An 11284-nucleotide genomic window follows, 5' to 3' on the forward strand; every position below is an offset into this window, starting at 1 on the left:
TTGTATTATTTTTTAAAACTACCCTAACAGATGTACTTATTTGATTTTAAAGCAAGTTAAACTTACAGATTTATAGTTTTAGTTTCAAATCCATATCTGATGGATGTAATGTTTAATATTAAATATTTATGGTAGAGTGGCTTTTCTGAGATACAAGATTAGGCATTTAGAATAAGAATTTAAAAAACAGATTGTTTAGGAATAGAATTCTTAGTCAGGATCCTTGAACCCGGCTAGCATTTTTAGAGAGAAAGACCTTTATATAAATCCATACAATCAGAATAGTTTTTAAACTATTGAAATTATTTTCATCTCCAGTTTCCATAAAGTAACTTCAGTTTACCTTGGTAATCTTAAACTGGGCTATTTTATTAACAATATTATCAGTAAAAAGGCATGACTAAAGATTAAGTCAATTTACTGCAATCAAAGGAGAATTCTTTATATTTATGGAAAAGCTTAGGATAGAAGGCAAGGGTTGGTATGAAGAAGGCTCAGGCCTGAACTAGGTCCTTTAATAAGCTGTAAAGTAATCTCTACCCCATACACAGCTGGGCACAATCTTTGCACAGATTCCAGCTCAGTTTATCTGTGGGGCTGGTTTTTAAATGTTACCAAGCAGCCAGAAAAATTTTACCTACTTGCTGATACCCAATTTTCCTTTAAAAAAAAAAGGACATATCATATGATATATAAAAAAGAACACAAAGCCTTTTACTCCAAAGTGAATTAAGAGCTTATCCTTAGAATAATCAGTCCAGTAAAAGAATATATGATTACCATGCTGTCTTGTTTTAAATAGGGGAAAGAAAATGTAGAAGGTTTAAGAAGCAGGATGCTATTTGGATAATAAAGGGTAAATACGAGGAAGATGCTGGAAACAAACTTTGGCCAACTCATTTGCTGTGAGGGGAAAAGCGTGTGTGGGGTTTGGGAACGTTGCTGTTTTTGTAACATACCAACAATTTCTTTAAAAAAAAAAAGTCATCTTAAAGGAAATACAGTCCTAGGGAATTCGTTAAGTGCCACCAGAGCAGATTATAAAACTGGATGAGACTTCTTAAGATTTTTTATTTTATTTTTCTGATTTCTAATAAGGAGCCAATATTGAGTGAGGGTTCCAAATATTTATACAGTTTGAGTTATTTTCACCTTTTGCCTATTTTCCTGTACCTACAACTGATGACACACTGTGGGTATACTTACCTAATATGGAGCCAGAATTAATAACTTATTAATAAGATTATTCTAAAGCCCTAATATAACTTAGACTTCAACTAATGGTTTCTTGTAGAGGAAATTTTATACATTTACAACTTAACAAGAAAAACAGAAATCACATTTAAGTTAGTTATACAGAAGTTCAAAGGACAGCAAAATTTAATTGGCAGATTCCTGCCTAGCTTGTGTTTTGGTTTTCCAGCTACCATTTTAAAAGCTTTTTCCTGAATCATCTCTGCTTCAAAGCCCTACTTCAACTTGTAAGTATAGATAGGTTTGATAAATTCTTAAGAAGTACTTATATGAATGCTACACACTGTTATAGTATCCTGAGTCTATATGTCAAATTCTCAGAATTTCTTCACATCAGTATTCTTAGCAACAGTGGAAAATCATGAACGCTTTTTAATGTAACTAGTAGATTCTTGCTTTAATATTCAAGTTCCATGTACGGATGTCCTCATTTGTTGTTGCCATGGAACCAAGTTCTGTGATTTACAGTTAATACAAACTTGGCATAGGAGTTTCTGCTTGTTACCCCAATGTAGTTCTGGAAATCCAAAACACTTTTTCCAGAGCAATTTTCCTGAATCCAGAGGCTGACATTGCCCGATTTTAGCCGCTAGATGGTGCCAGTGCAAAGATCCAAGTTTTCTTGTGACATATTCTGAAGACAACTAGCAGGTTAAAGAGGTTAAAGTAATCAGGAATGTTTGGCGCTATTAACATGAGTAGACAAGGCAAAACTGTAGGCAGTGAAAGCCACTTCTCCCTGTGCTCGAGCGTGAGACATCCTCTGTGCAGCAGGCATCATAATGATGCAGTGCTTCTTATGCTATCTGTGCTGAAGGGCTGGGTTTTTATTTTTAGACTGCGTTTTAGTGCCTGTAGTTTTGAAGACAATGATAAATTCCTAGACGAAATAAAAGCAAAAGTACAAGCCCCCGTTTTTTGTTTTTTTTTTTTTATTGGATTCAACAGAAACAAAATTAGTCAAACAAGTTGCTTTAAGAGTTCCTCCTCACAGACCAGAACATACGGTGTTAGTAACTTATGGTCCAGGCACTGGTCTGAGGACCACACTTGAGCAGCGCTGAAAAACCTGCTTGATGGTGCATCCCATTCAGTCAGCAGAACCTGGTTCAAAATGAGGCTCCATTACCACTAGGTGGGTAGCTGTGGAAAGGTCACATAACCTTTCTAAGTCTCAATTTCCTCATTTGAGTCACGTAAAGAGTACCTACGCTTAGGCTTTTTATGAGAACTCAATGTACTAACCTCTTAGGAAGCACTCAAATGTGGGCAGAAACTGAATAGAATTGGTACATTTACATATTAAATACAGACTGTTTTCTCTGATCTCTGCCTCATCATTTTCCTGACTGGTAGGTATTTTTTCCATGAATAGAAACAAGGTGTTCAGTTATCAGACACTTAAAGGACGTTGAGACCTTGTTTGATGGCCCTAATGGAAGCACAGCTACTTGGCGATCCTTGACAAAAACCTGCCCTCTCTCTGGGAAGTGTACCTTCTTCCACTGCTGGCAGCTTTAGTGGGCGGCGGAGGGACTGTGTGAAGCAGTGAAGGAGTTAGTTAAAGGGTGCCCGTTCACCCAGATGTACCTGCAGTCAGATACTTCCATGTTCCATATGTGTGAAGAACCGCAGAAGCACTATGCTGCCCGCTCAGAGTCTGGGTGATTATTACAAAGCCAGGAAAGGCTGGCATGCAAACCACATTAGGCAAGATCAATGATGGCAGTTTGTTCTCTGATTAATCGTCATAGTTACCACTTACTGTGACCTTACTAGGCCAAACTATACATGGCTTCAGTCTTTACAACAATCGTGACAGATGAATCATTTTTGAGATAAGGAAACTAAGGTTTGGAAATGATAAGTTGCTTAAATCACAAAATACCAGTCACTGGCTAGTTCTAAAATGCCAGCCAGAAACTTGTGCTCTTTATCACTGATTTTACCACATCTGGAAGCATGACCACTCCAGCTGTGGTGTCCAAATTACTCTTTAAGGTTAAGTGAATAGAACAAAATCAAACTACTAGGACTGGCTCTAGAAGTTACAAAGGCTGTAAAGTCAGTCAAAACTACCAGAGAGTACCTAAATGAGAAAGTGTAATTACCATATCTGCAAAAAGTAGCTCCCACCATGACAATGTCACTGACAGTATTTTTAGTTTTGGCACACCATATCCACAATTTCACATTCTGAGTCCAAAGATCCTGTATATCTGATGATATGATATAATTCTCCATATTAACAAAGCCTTGGAGATTGAAATCAAGATCACCTAATGGGTTCACTTTGGCCAACACAATAAGAGTTTTCAGCTTCTTTCCAAAAAAATTCCCGAGATATTATTATGCAGCAATTCTGCCCATGTGTCTTTTACCTTTCTGTCCCAAGGAAGAAAGGCCTAAGAAATCCACACATGTAAAACCACTCCCTGAAAAACTGATGTGCTAGTAGAAAAAAAAAGCAGTAGAATTAAGGTTTTATAAACCAGGGAGTGTTCTGTTTCTGTTAGGTAAAGGGATTTCTTCATATGTTATTTTAATAAAAGGGAATTTCATAGGTAAAAACCAATATTCAAAATTATAAAACAAATAGAACTGTCTGTGTATAATCACAGCATCAAAAATTTGCAAGAGACTCAAAAGAAACTCTTTAGTTGACAAATGTGGTTTGAAAGGACAATAAAATCTTTTTATGGCTAAAGCAAGAGTCTTGTCTCCTGTTGGCCCAAAAACAGATGTTTCATTTCCCAAGTAAGTAGGTTCTCCACTGTAAAGAAATATTCTTGTATAGTTGGTTTCTATCTTCTTGAAGTCTGCTCCAAGTTCAGCCAACTTCTTATATGTCCTTAACACAAATTTGGAACAGTCGTAGGATTCAAACCATGTCTCTGCCCCTTTTTCTGGGCTGGCTTGGACAGTCCATGTCTCATAATAAATCCCTGTTTCATTGTCCTGTTTTACCCACTTTGCCATTTTGTTAAATATGTCTCCTAGTTAAAAACAAACAAAAAAACAACAACACTATGTGAACATCAAAGCTAATCATGTTAGTTTTAAGTAAAATGCTCTAACCAGATCAAGGCCATGACTACATGATTAAACAACAGTTTTTGAATTTCCAAACCTGCATCTCACAAAAGGAATCCAAGCTCAGCCAATTACTGTTCCATTTTTCAAGGCACAAGGTATTTCTGAACTAAACATTAGATATAATAGGTGTATAAAGAGGAGTCTTACATACGAATTCTATAATCATTTAAGCTACAGTCAAAAGCTAAATTGTACATGTGCGAAAGCCCTCTTTCTCTACTCCACTCAACAAATCTTGGATTCAGAGGCAAAAGAGAAAAAAGAAGCAAGGGAAAAATTGTGGAAGAGGAAAAAGTGAATGAGGCAAAGATAGTGTAAGAAGAACTGAGGAAGGTGAAACACGAAGCTTTTCTGTGCAAAGCAAGGTATGAATGGCTGCCTGAGGAACAGCTTCTTGAGAAGGAAGCACCGTGCCCCATTCACCCTGAATATCTGGTATCTCCCTTTGCTCCCTGTACTTGTGGCTACTGCTTACAACCTTTCTACCCACTACACAAATTCTTCCAGTGAATCAACTAAACTGGAAATGTTTTTGACCAAGTTCATGGATTATACAGACTCCGGGATGGCTAACACTCTCTCTTACCACCTTGTACCAGACCAGAGGGATCTCTCCAAATGTTAACAAAATACTCTGCATGGTTGCAACCACATCTGGGCCTAAAACAGCATGGCCCCAACATTTCACTTTGTCACTGTGTGTGAATCTTTCTTAGGTTACTCCAGCTTGAGTCCATAAAATCAATATTTAAAGCCCTACAGAATGAACAGAGTAGCTGCTTTTATCAATTTTATGGTATTAAAATGGTGAAATAATATAAATCCTGTTTTCTTAGAGCTGGAGATACTGTTCATAGTGTTCTTCAACTTTGAAAAGCCACTGCTTGTAATGAAGAGATAAGAATGCTTCAAAACCCTATTCTGTAATGTGAAAAAAGGTCAATGAACAGGATTAATCACAAGGCAGATGGATAACTTAAAAGACTTAAGTACCAGCATATTGCAAACTCTTCTACAGAAAATAGTGATCACTTGTTCATATGATCATACTTTGATGTCAGAAGGAAGATTTTGTAGATAATGAGGTAGGTGGAAATGGAGAAAGGAGAGATGTGAACTGGCCTGGAATGAAAGAAGGATAGCTATTTACCACAATGAGCATTGCTAAAAGAGAATGGACTTTTATATTGTTGGATGGTTTGGGGCACATCAATTAGAAAATAGGAAGAAATATAGAAAACAGCATGATAAATAGTTAAAAGATTCCCAGATTACATTTAAAAGACACCAATTCTGCAAATCAAAACCACAATGAGATATTACCTCACACCTGTCAGAATGGCCATCATCAAAAAGACAAGTGTTGGTGAGGGTGTGGAGAAAAGGGAACCCTCGTGCACTATTGATGGGAATGTAAATTGGTGCAGCCACTATGGAGAACAGTATGGAGGTTCCTCAAAAAATTAAACATAGAACTATCATATGATCCAGCAATTCTACTCCTGGGCATTTATCCAAAGGAAGAAAAAACACTTAACTTGAAAAGTTATAAGCACCGCTAAGTTTCCTGCAGCATTATTTACAATAGCCAAGACATGGAAATGACCCAAGTTTCCATCGAGGGATGAATGAATAAGGAAAATGTGGCATGTACATACAATGGAATATTATTCAGCCATAAAAAAGAATGAAATCTTGCCATTTGTGACAACATGGATGGACCTAGAGGATATTACGTTTAGTAAGTCAGACAGAGAAAGGCAAATTACCATATGATTTCATATGGTATGTAGAATCTAAAAAATAAAACAAATGAACAAACAAAAGAAAACAGAAACAGACCCCCGGATACAGAGAACAAACTGGTGGTCACCTCTAAAATAGAGATTTACCTCTATTATTTTATTTAGAAAGTCCAATTTAATTGTACAGCTTTATATCATTTATTTTTATTGTGAAAATAGAAAAGATAATCTGTAAATAAGGTGAAGTTTTGCATGAGTAATAGTTTGGATCAAAGGTTAGTGATTCCAGAAGTGTATTTTATAAGTTGACCTCTGAAGAGCAGACCGTTACTGAGAGGCCTCAATGAAAGTAATTTCTGTCATTTTTGGATATTGATGCAATCATCAAATGCTGCCATAGTTTTGAAACTTACCTGACATGGTTGCTACCAGAACTAACGTCCCGTTTTCCTTCCAGTGAATATCATCAATTCCTTCAAAAAAGCAGGCAGCTCCTTGATTACACCAGAAAGGGGCATTCATTTCAGGTCGGAGATGGGGAAATGTGCAGTTTCCAAGCTGGAAAAGTTCATACCATTCCATTGTGTAGTTCTTTTCAGTTAAAGTACTCCTGAATCCAATGGCGTCGTGCATAATTTTCTGTGTAAAGATCATACATGTATCAAAGCATCTGTGACGTAACCGCTGGTTCAGGAGCCAGATGGGAGAAAGTGCGATACCACAGCTGCATATAGAGCAGACCAGTTATTCCCCTTCCCTGTTGCTATTCTCACGTTGAGCAGCCTCCGTGCCCCAGACACAGGAAGGAAGTCTGTGTACCTCTCAGGTGATGAGAGGCTCAAATGGTGAGCTAACCTAGGAAAAGTGTGCACAACAGGAACTGGATGTGAAGAAGTGATTCCCACCTGCCTTGCCCCTTGCTCGGGGCCTCCTCCTTTCTTTCTTTCCAGGATCTGGGTACAGGAATTGCGTTTGGATCCATAATATTAAAATGGATTAAAGCAATTGCACTGATTATTGTCAGGATCATAAAACTTGATTATTTTTTTGGACTACTTATTTAAAATTCGCTAAGAGGAACACCAATAAACATAATCTAAAACTAGTGACTGAATAGAGATTATTCCCTCAAATCCACTTAATCAAATCACTTAATTAACCAGCTACAAGATCAAGATGCAGCCTTACCAAGTGTCCCAGGAGGTCTCCATATTTAAATTCCCACACTGGGGCTTGTAAACGAAAGACTTCAATGACATCATCATCCTTCATCACTGGGACAGGGGAGCCAGTGGGACAGAAAGTGTATTTAGCTTGACAGTAAGGATCTGGTTCTGGACGGAAGGAAAAGCGTCTAACAAAAAAAAATCATCAACTTAGATTCTAATAGGAATTTGGTTCTCGCACATCGTAGAATCCAGATTTTAATTTCACTGTCAATCACATTTTTAGAAAAAACACCCAAAGCTCAGCCATAGTGTATAAATACACATTTTATATGTTATCCTGTGAACAAACTCCAATGATGTCTTTAATAGCAAATGATACATTGAAAGCACTGATAATTGCATGCTTCCTGGTTCCCTGCTCCCATTGTGAGAATTCTGAAGACAGGGACCACACGTGAAAATGTTTATAGCTCCACACCTTATTTAGTAGACAGATATTTACTGAATAAAGGAATAGCTTTCAAATGATATTGAACTTCCCAAACAATCCATATGTTGATTATTCAAAGATAATCATAATTAAATAGAACGCATTTTCTATTTTCTTGAGGATTAGCCGACATCCCCTTCAACCAATATTATTGAGGATCTACGACTATACTAGAAAGGAGGGAAACAAAAGTTAAAATGCTGTTCCTCCCCTCAAGGAGCTCTGGGTGAGGGCTGGTAAGACATTAAACAAGTGATGAAGCGCAGCATGGTGAATGCTTACAAAGAAATACACAAAGGCCTGAGGGTGCAAAAGAGGGAGAAATCATTTTTACCTGCTGCGGGATGCCTGGGGGTAAGGAGGCAAAGGAAGAGATGAAGGCCTAGCCTAGGTTTTTAAAATACTTTAGGAAGTCAGTACGGAAAAGGAAACAAAACACTAAATACTCTAAGACAAGCATGACACGCTGGAAGAGTCTCAAGTGGGTAAGGAAGACTGGAGTTCAGGCTTCAAGGCAGCAGCGGTGAGAGGAGAGGGAGGCAGGGACTGTCACTTCGCCCTAATTCAGGTGCACCTCGGAGACAGCGTGGGTCGCTTCCAGACCACCACAATACGTCGGATGACGCTGTAAAGGGAAGGGAGTCATCCGAGCTTTTTAGTTTCCCAGTGCATATAAAAGTTATGTTTACATCATACCGTGGTCTATTCAGCGTGCAATAGTATTATGTCTTAAAACCCCCAACATATTGTATGTACCTCAATTAAAAAATACTTTACTGCTAAAAAATGCTAACTACCATCGGACCACACAAGGTTGCCACAAATCTTCAGTTGGTAAAAAATGCAGTATCTGAGTAGTGCAATAAAACGAGAGGTATGTCTGGACAATGTGAAGGGCACCCTCTAGAGTGCCACAGCTGGGGAGGGCTGAGCCTGGGAGGGAGATCAGTTAAAGGATCTGAAGTAGCAGATGTGATATAACTGAATTTGCTCTAAATAAGCCTCACTTTATGAATTAGAAAAGGGTGGGGAGAAAGGCCAAATTAAGGCTGAGAGGGCAGTGAGGAGGTCACAGCAATAATACAACAAGCAAGGAAGCAGCCTGAGAAGGCCACGGCAGTAGGACTGGGGAGGAGGGACTGTGGTGATTTCAGATCAGCAGACACTCACTACACACCTTTCACTGGAGAGAAAGATGAAAGAGAAAGTAGCTGCCTCTATCTATCCTCTAAAAATCCTAGATTCCCTCAGGTTCTAGCCCAATCTATTGTTTTACAATCCTAACGCATCAACAAAAATGTCTATTCTAATTTAAAGAGTTAAAATCTTGATTTAGGGAGTTCCCTGGTGGTCTAGTGGTTAGGATTCGGTGCTTGCACTGCCTTGGCCTGGGTTCAATCCCTGGTCAGGGAACTAAGTTCCCGCAAGCCCTGCGGTACAGCCAAAAAAAAAATCTTTATTTAGACAAAAATATTGACAACCCCCTCCTAAAAGCTTATGAGTCTTGGATATACTTAACTGTTTTATAGGTGCTTACCTGGTTTAAGCAAATGGGCAACTACATATAGGTTTCACTTACCCACAGCAAAATCTATTTTAGGTCAAAGGTAATTTCAAAAGTATGATTTAAGTGTGAACTTAATAAAGTTAAAATTTTATGATGGGGATTAGATGAAGGCATGTACTTAACACTTCAAACTTTTAAAGAAACATAAGAAGTCATGGTCAATATCTTGTCCTTAAATCAAGTAGTTTTGGATTTCCAATCTCTTCCTCGTTTTATTGAATATTAAATTTTTACTTCTTTTGAACATTTTATTAACACTTTCCAGAAAACCAGCTTCAAACTCAAATTTCTCTTTTCATGTATATCAAGCAAAACAAGGAAGTACTGCGAGCCATTTAGTGAGCAGAATACACCAATACTGTATTCAGGTTTGAAAATAGCTGACTAGCATTTACTAGATTTAATCCCCCCAACAAACCTGAAGTAACTACTGTTCCTAATTTTTGACTCAGGACATGTGGACACTGAGATACTGAGCAACTTTCCCAAGATCACACAGCTAGTGATGGTGGAGCCTGACTTGATCCGCAGTGGTGGGAGCCCAGAACTCACTCGCGACCCCTAGGTTATCCTGTCTCCCAACTCACTATTTCGTCATCCAGAATAGTTGTGCATTTTCAAAAGCTGCTGGCCCTTCCCCTGCCTGATGTTGACACCATGGTTTCTTTCTTTCTCTCTGCTTAGCCATCTCTGACAATTAGGCCATGTAAATACTGTTCTAGTTCAAAGGCTCAAATATGCTTCGCATATCTGCAGTCTCCGTGTCCTCAGCTTATGACCAGCGTCCTACCTCCAGGCTGAAGACAGTGGACAAACGAGGTCGCCAACCAAGGGGCCGAGCGGATTCCCGGGTCGCCGGACTTCTAGTGCTAAATAACGGGAAGTCCCAGGCAAACCCAGGCAAGCTGGGTAAACTGGACACTTGACGTGCAAATGTATGCACTCAAGATAAATAAATGACAGGGCATGGCACGGTAATAAATGCGATATTAAAGGTCTCCCCAAACCATTAAAAGTGTCAGCGACTTGTATCCGACAGGCACGCGACGAAATAACATTACTCCCTTTTCATCCACGATTCGGGGCAGCCCTGAGTCTAGGTCACCTCGTAACTGGCTCAAGGGTCCCGGGAGGAGGTGACCCCAGGGCGGCGCACAGCAAACAGCCGCGACTCAACAGCTCTCTTACTTCATTCAACGCCGCGCCCTCAGGGTCGCCGAGCGCCGCCCCCGCACAACCGCGCGACCGGGACACAATCCCCTCCCCGCCCCCCCGCCTTTGACCCGCGAACTTCGGACGCGCGCGCGAGCGCCCTCCCCTCCGCGCCAGCGCACTCACTTGTAAGGCACCGGCCACTGGCGCCGGGAGGGGCCGCTCGCCGCCGCCGCTGCCGCCGCCGCCAGCCAGAGCAGCGCTGAGGCCCAGCGCCAAGGCGCGCAGACCGGAGCCACATCCCCGCCCGCGCACCGCCGCCCCCAGGCCCCCAGACCAGCTCTCCCCGCCTGCGCCATGAAGCGTTTCCCGCTGCTTGCGGCGCCTCCCGCGCCCCGCGACGGCGGAGGGCCGGCGAGCAGAGCATGCGCAGAGCCACGCCCTCGACGGCGGCTCCGCCCCCTGTCCGGCGCGTCCGGCGCGCCCGGCGCGCCCGTCCCGAGCGCGGGCGGCTTCTGGACTTGGCCGACCCGGAAGGCGCTTTGGTCCAGTTCCCCCGAGCAGCCCAAACAGGCCGTGGGCCTTCTTTTTCTCTGACTCTTAATGCCGAGTTCTTTCGGCCTCACGTCTCAGTTTAAAGGTCACCGCTTCTTTGGAGCTTCTGCTGACGTCCCCCCAACTACAGTCACCACAAGCAAGCAAACAGAAAGTCCAGCTTTGGTCTCTTTTGGATTCTCTAGCACCGAGCTCTTACCTCATCCCTCAGGGCCCAGACTAGGAGACGACAGACACTTGAGTGAAGGAGAATATA

The 11284-nt window shown here is 40.9% G+C and overlaps 1 protein-coding gene across 1 annotated transcript; it reads right to left on the reverse strand.

Annotated features, from left to right (window-relative positions):
* Positions 1 to 17: 17 nt before the first annotated feature.
* On the reverse strand, positions 18 to 10873 carry CLN5 (CLN5 lysosomal BMP synthase). The gene is made up of 4 exons (XM_022577005.3): positions 10660 to 10873; positions 7284 to 7449; positions 6509 to 6734; positions 18 to 4250 (listed from the first exon to the last, which is right to left on the reverse strand). The coding sequence occupies exons 1-4, from the start codon at positions 10830 to 10832 to the stop codon at positions 3739 to 3741; spliced, it is 1077 nt and encodes a 358-aa protein (XP_022432713.1). The 5' UTR covers positions 10833 to 10873; the 3' UTR covers positions 18 to 3738.
* Between the last annotated feature and the right edge of the window lie 411 nt (positions 10874 to 11284).

This window comes from Delphinapterus leucas, chromosome 18 (assembly GCF_059928025.1).
Source record: "Delphinapterus leucas isolate spDelLeu-1000000601 "Yukka" chromosome 18, BTC_Dleu_Yukka2, whole genome shotgun sequence".
Taxonomy (NCBI): Eukaryota; Metazoa; Chordata; class Mammalia; order Artiodactyla; family Monodontidae; genus Delphinapterus; species Delphinapterus leucas.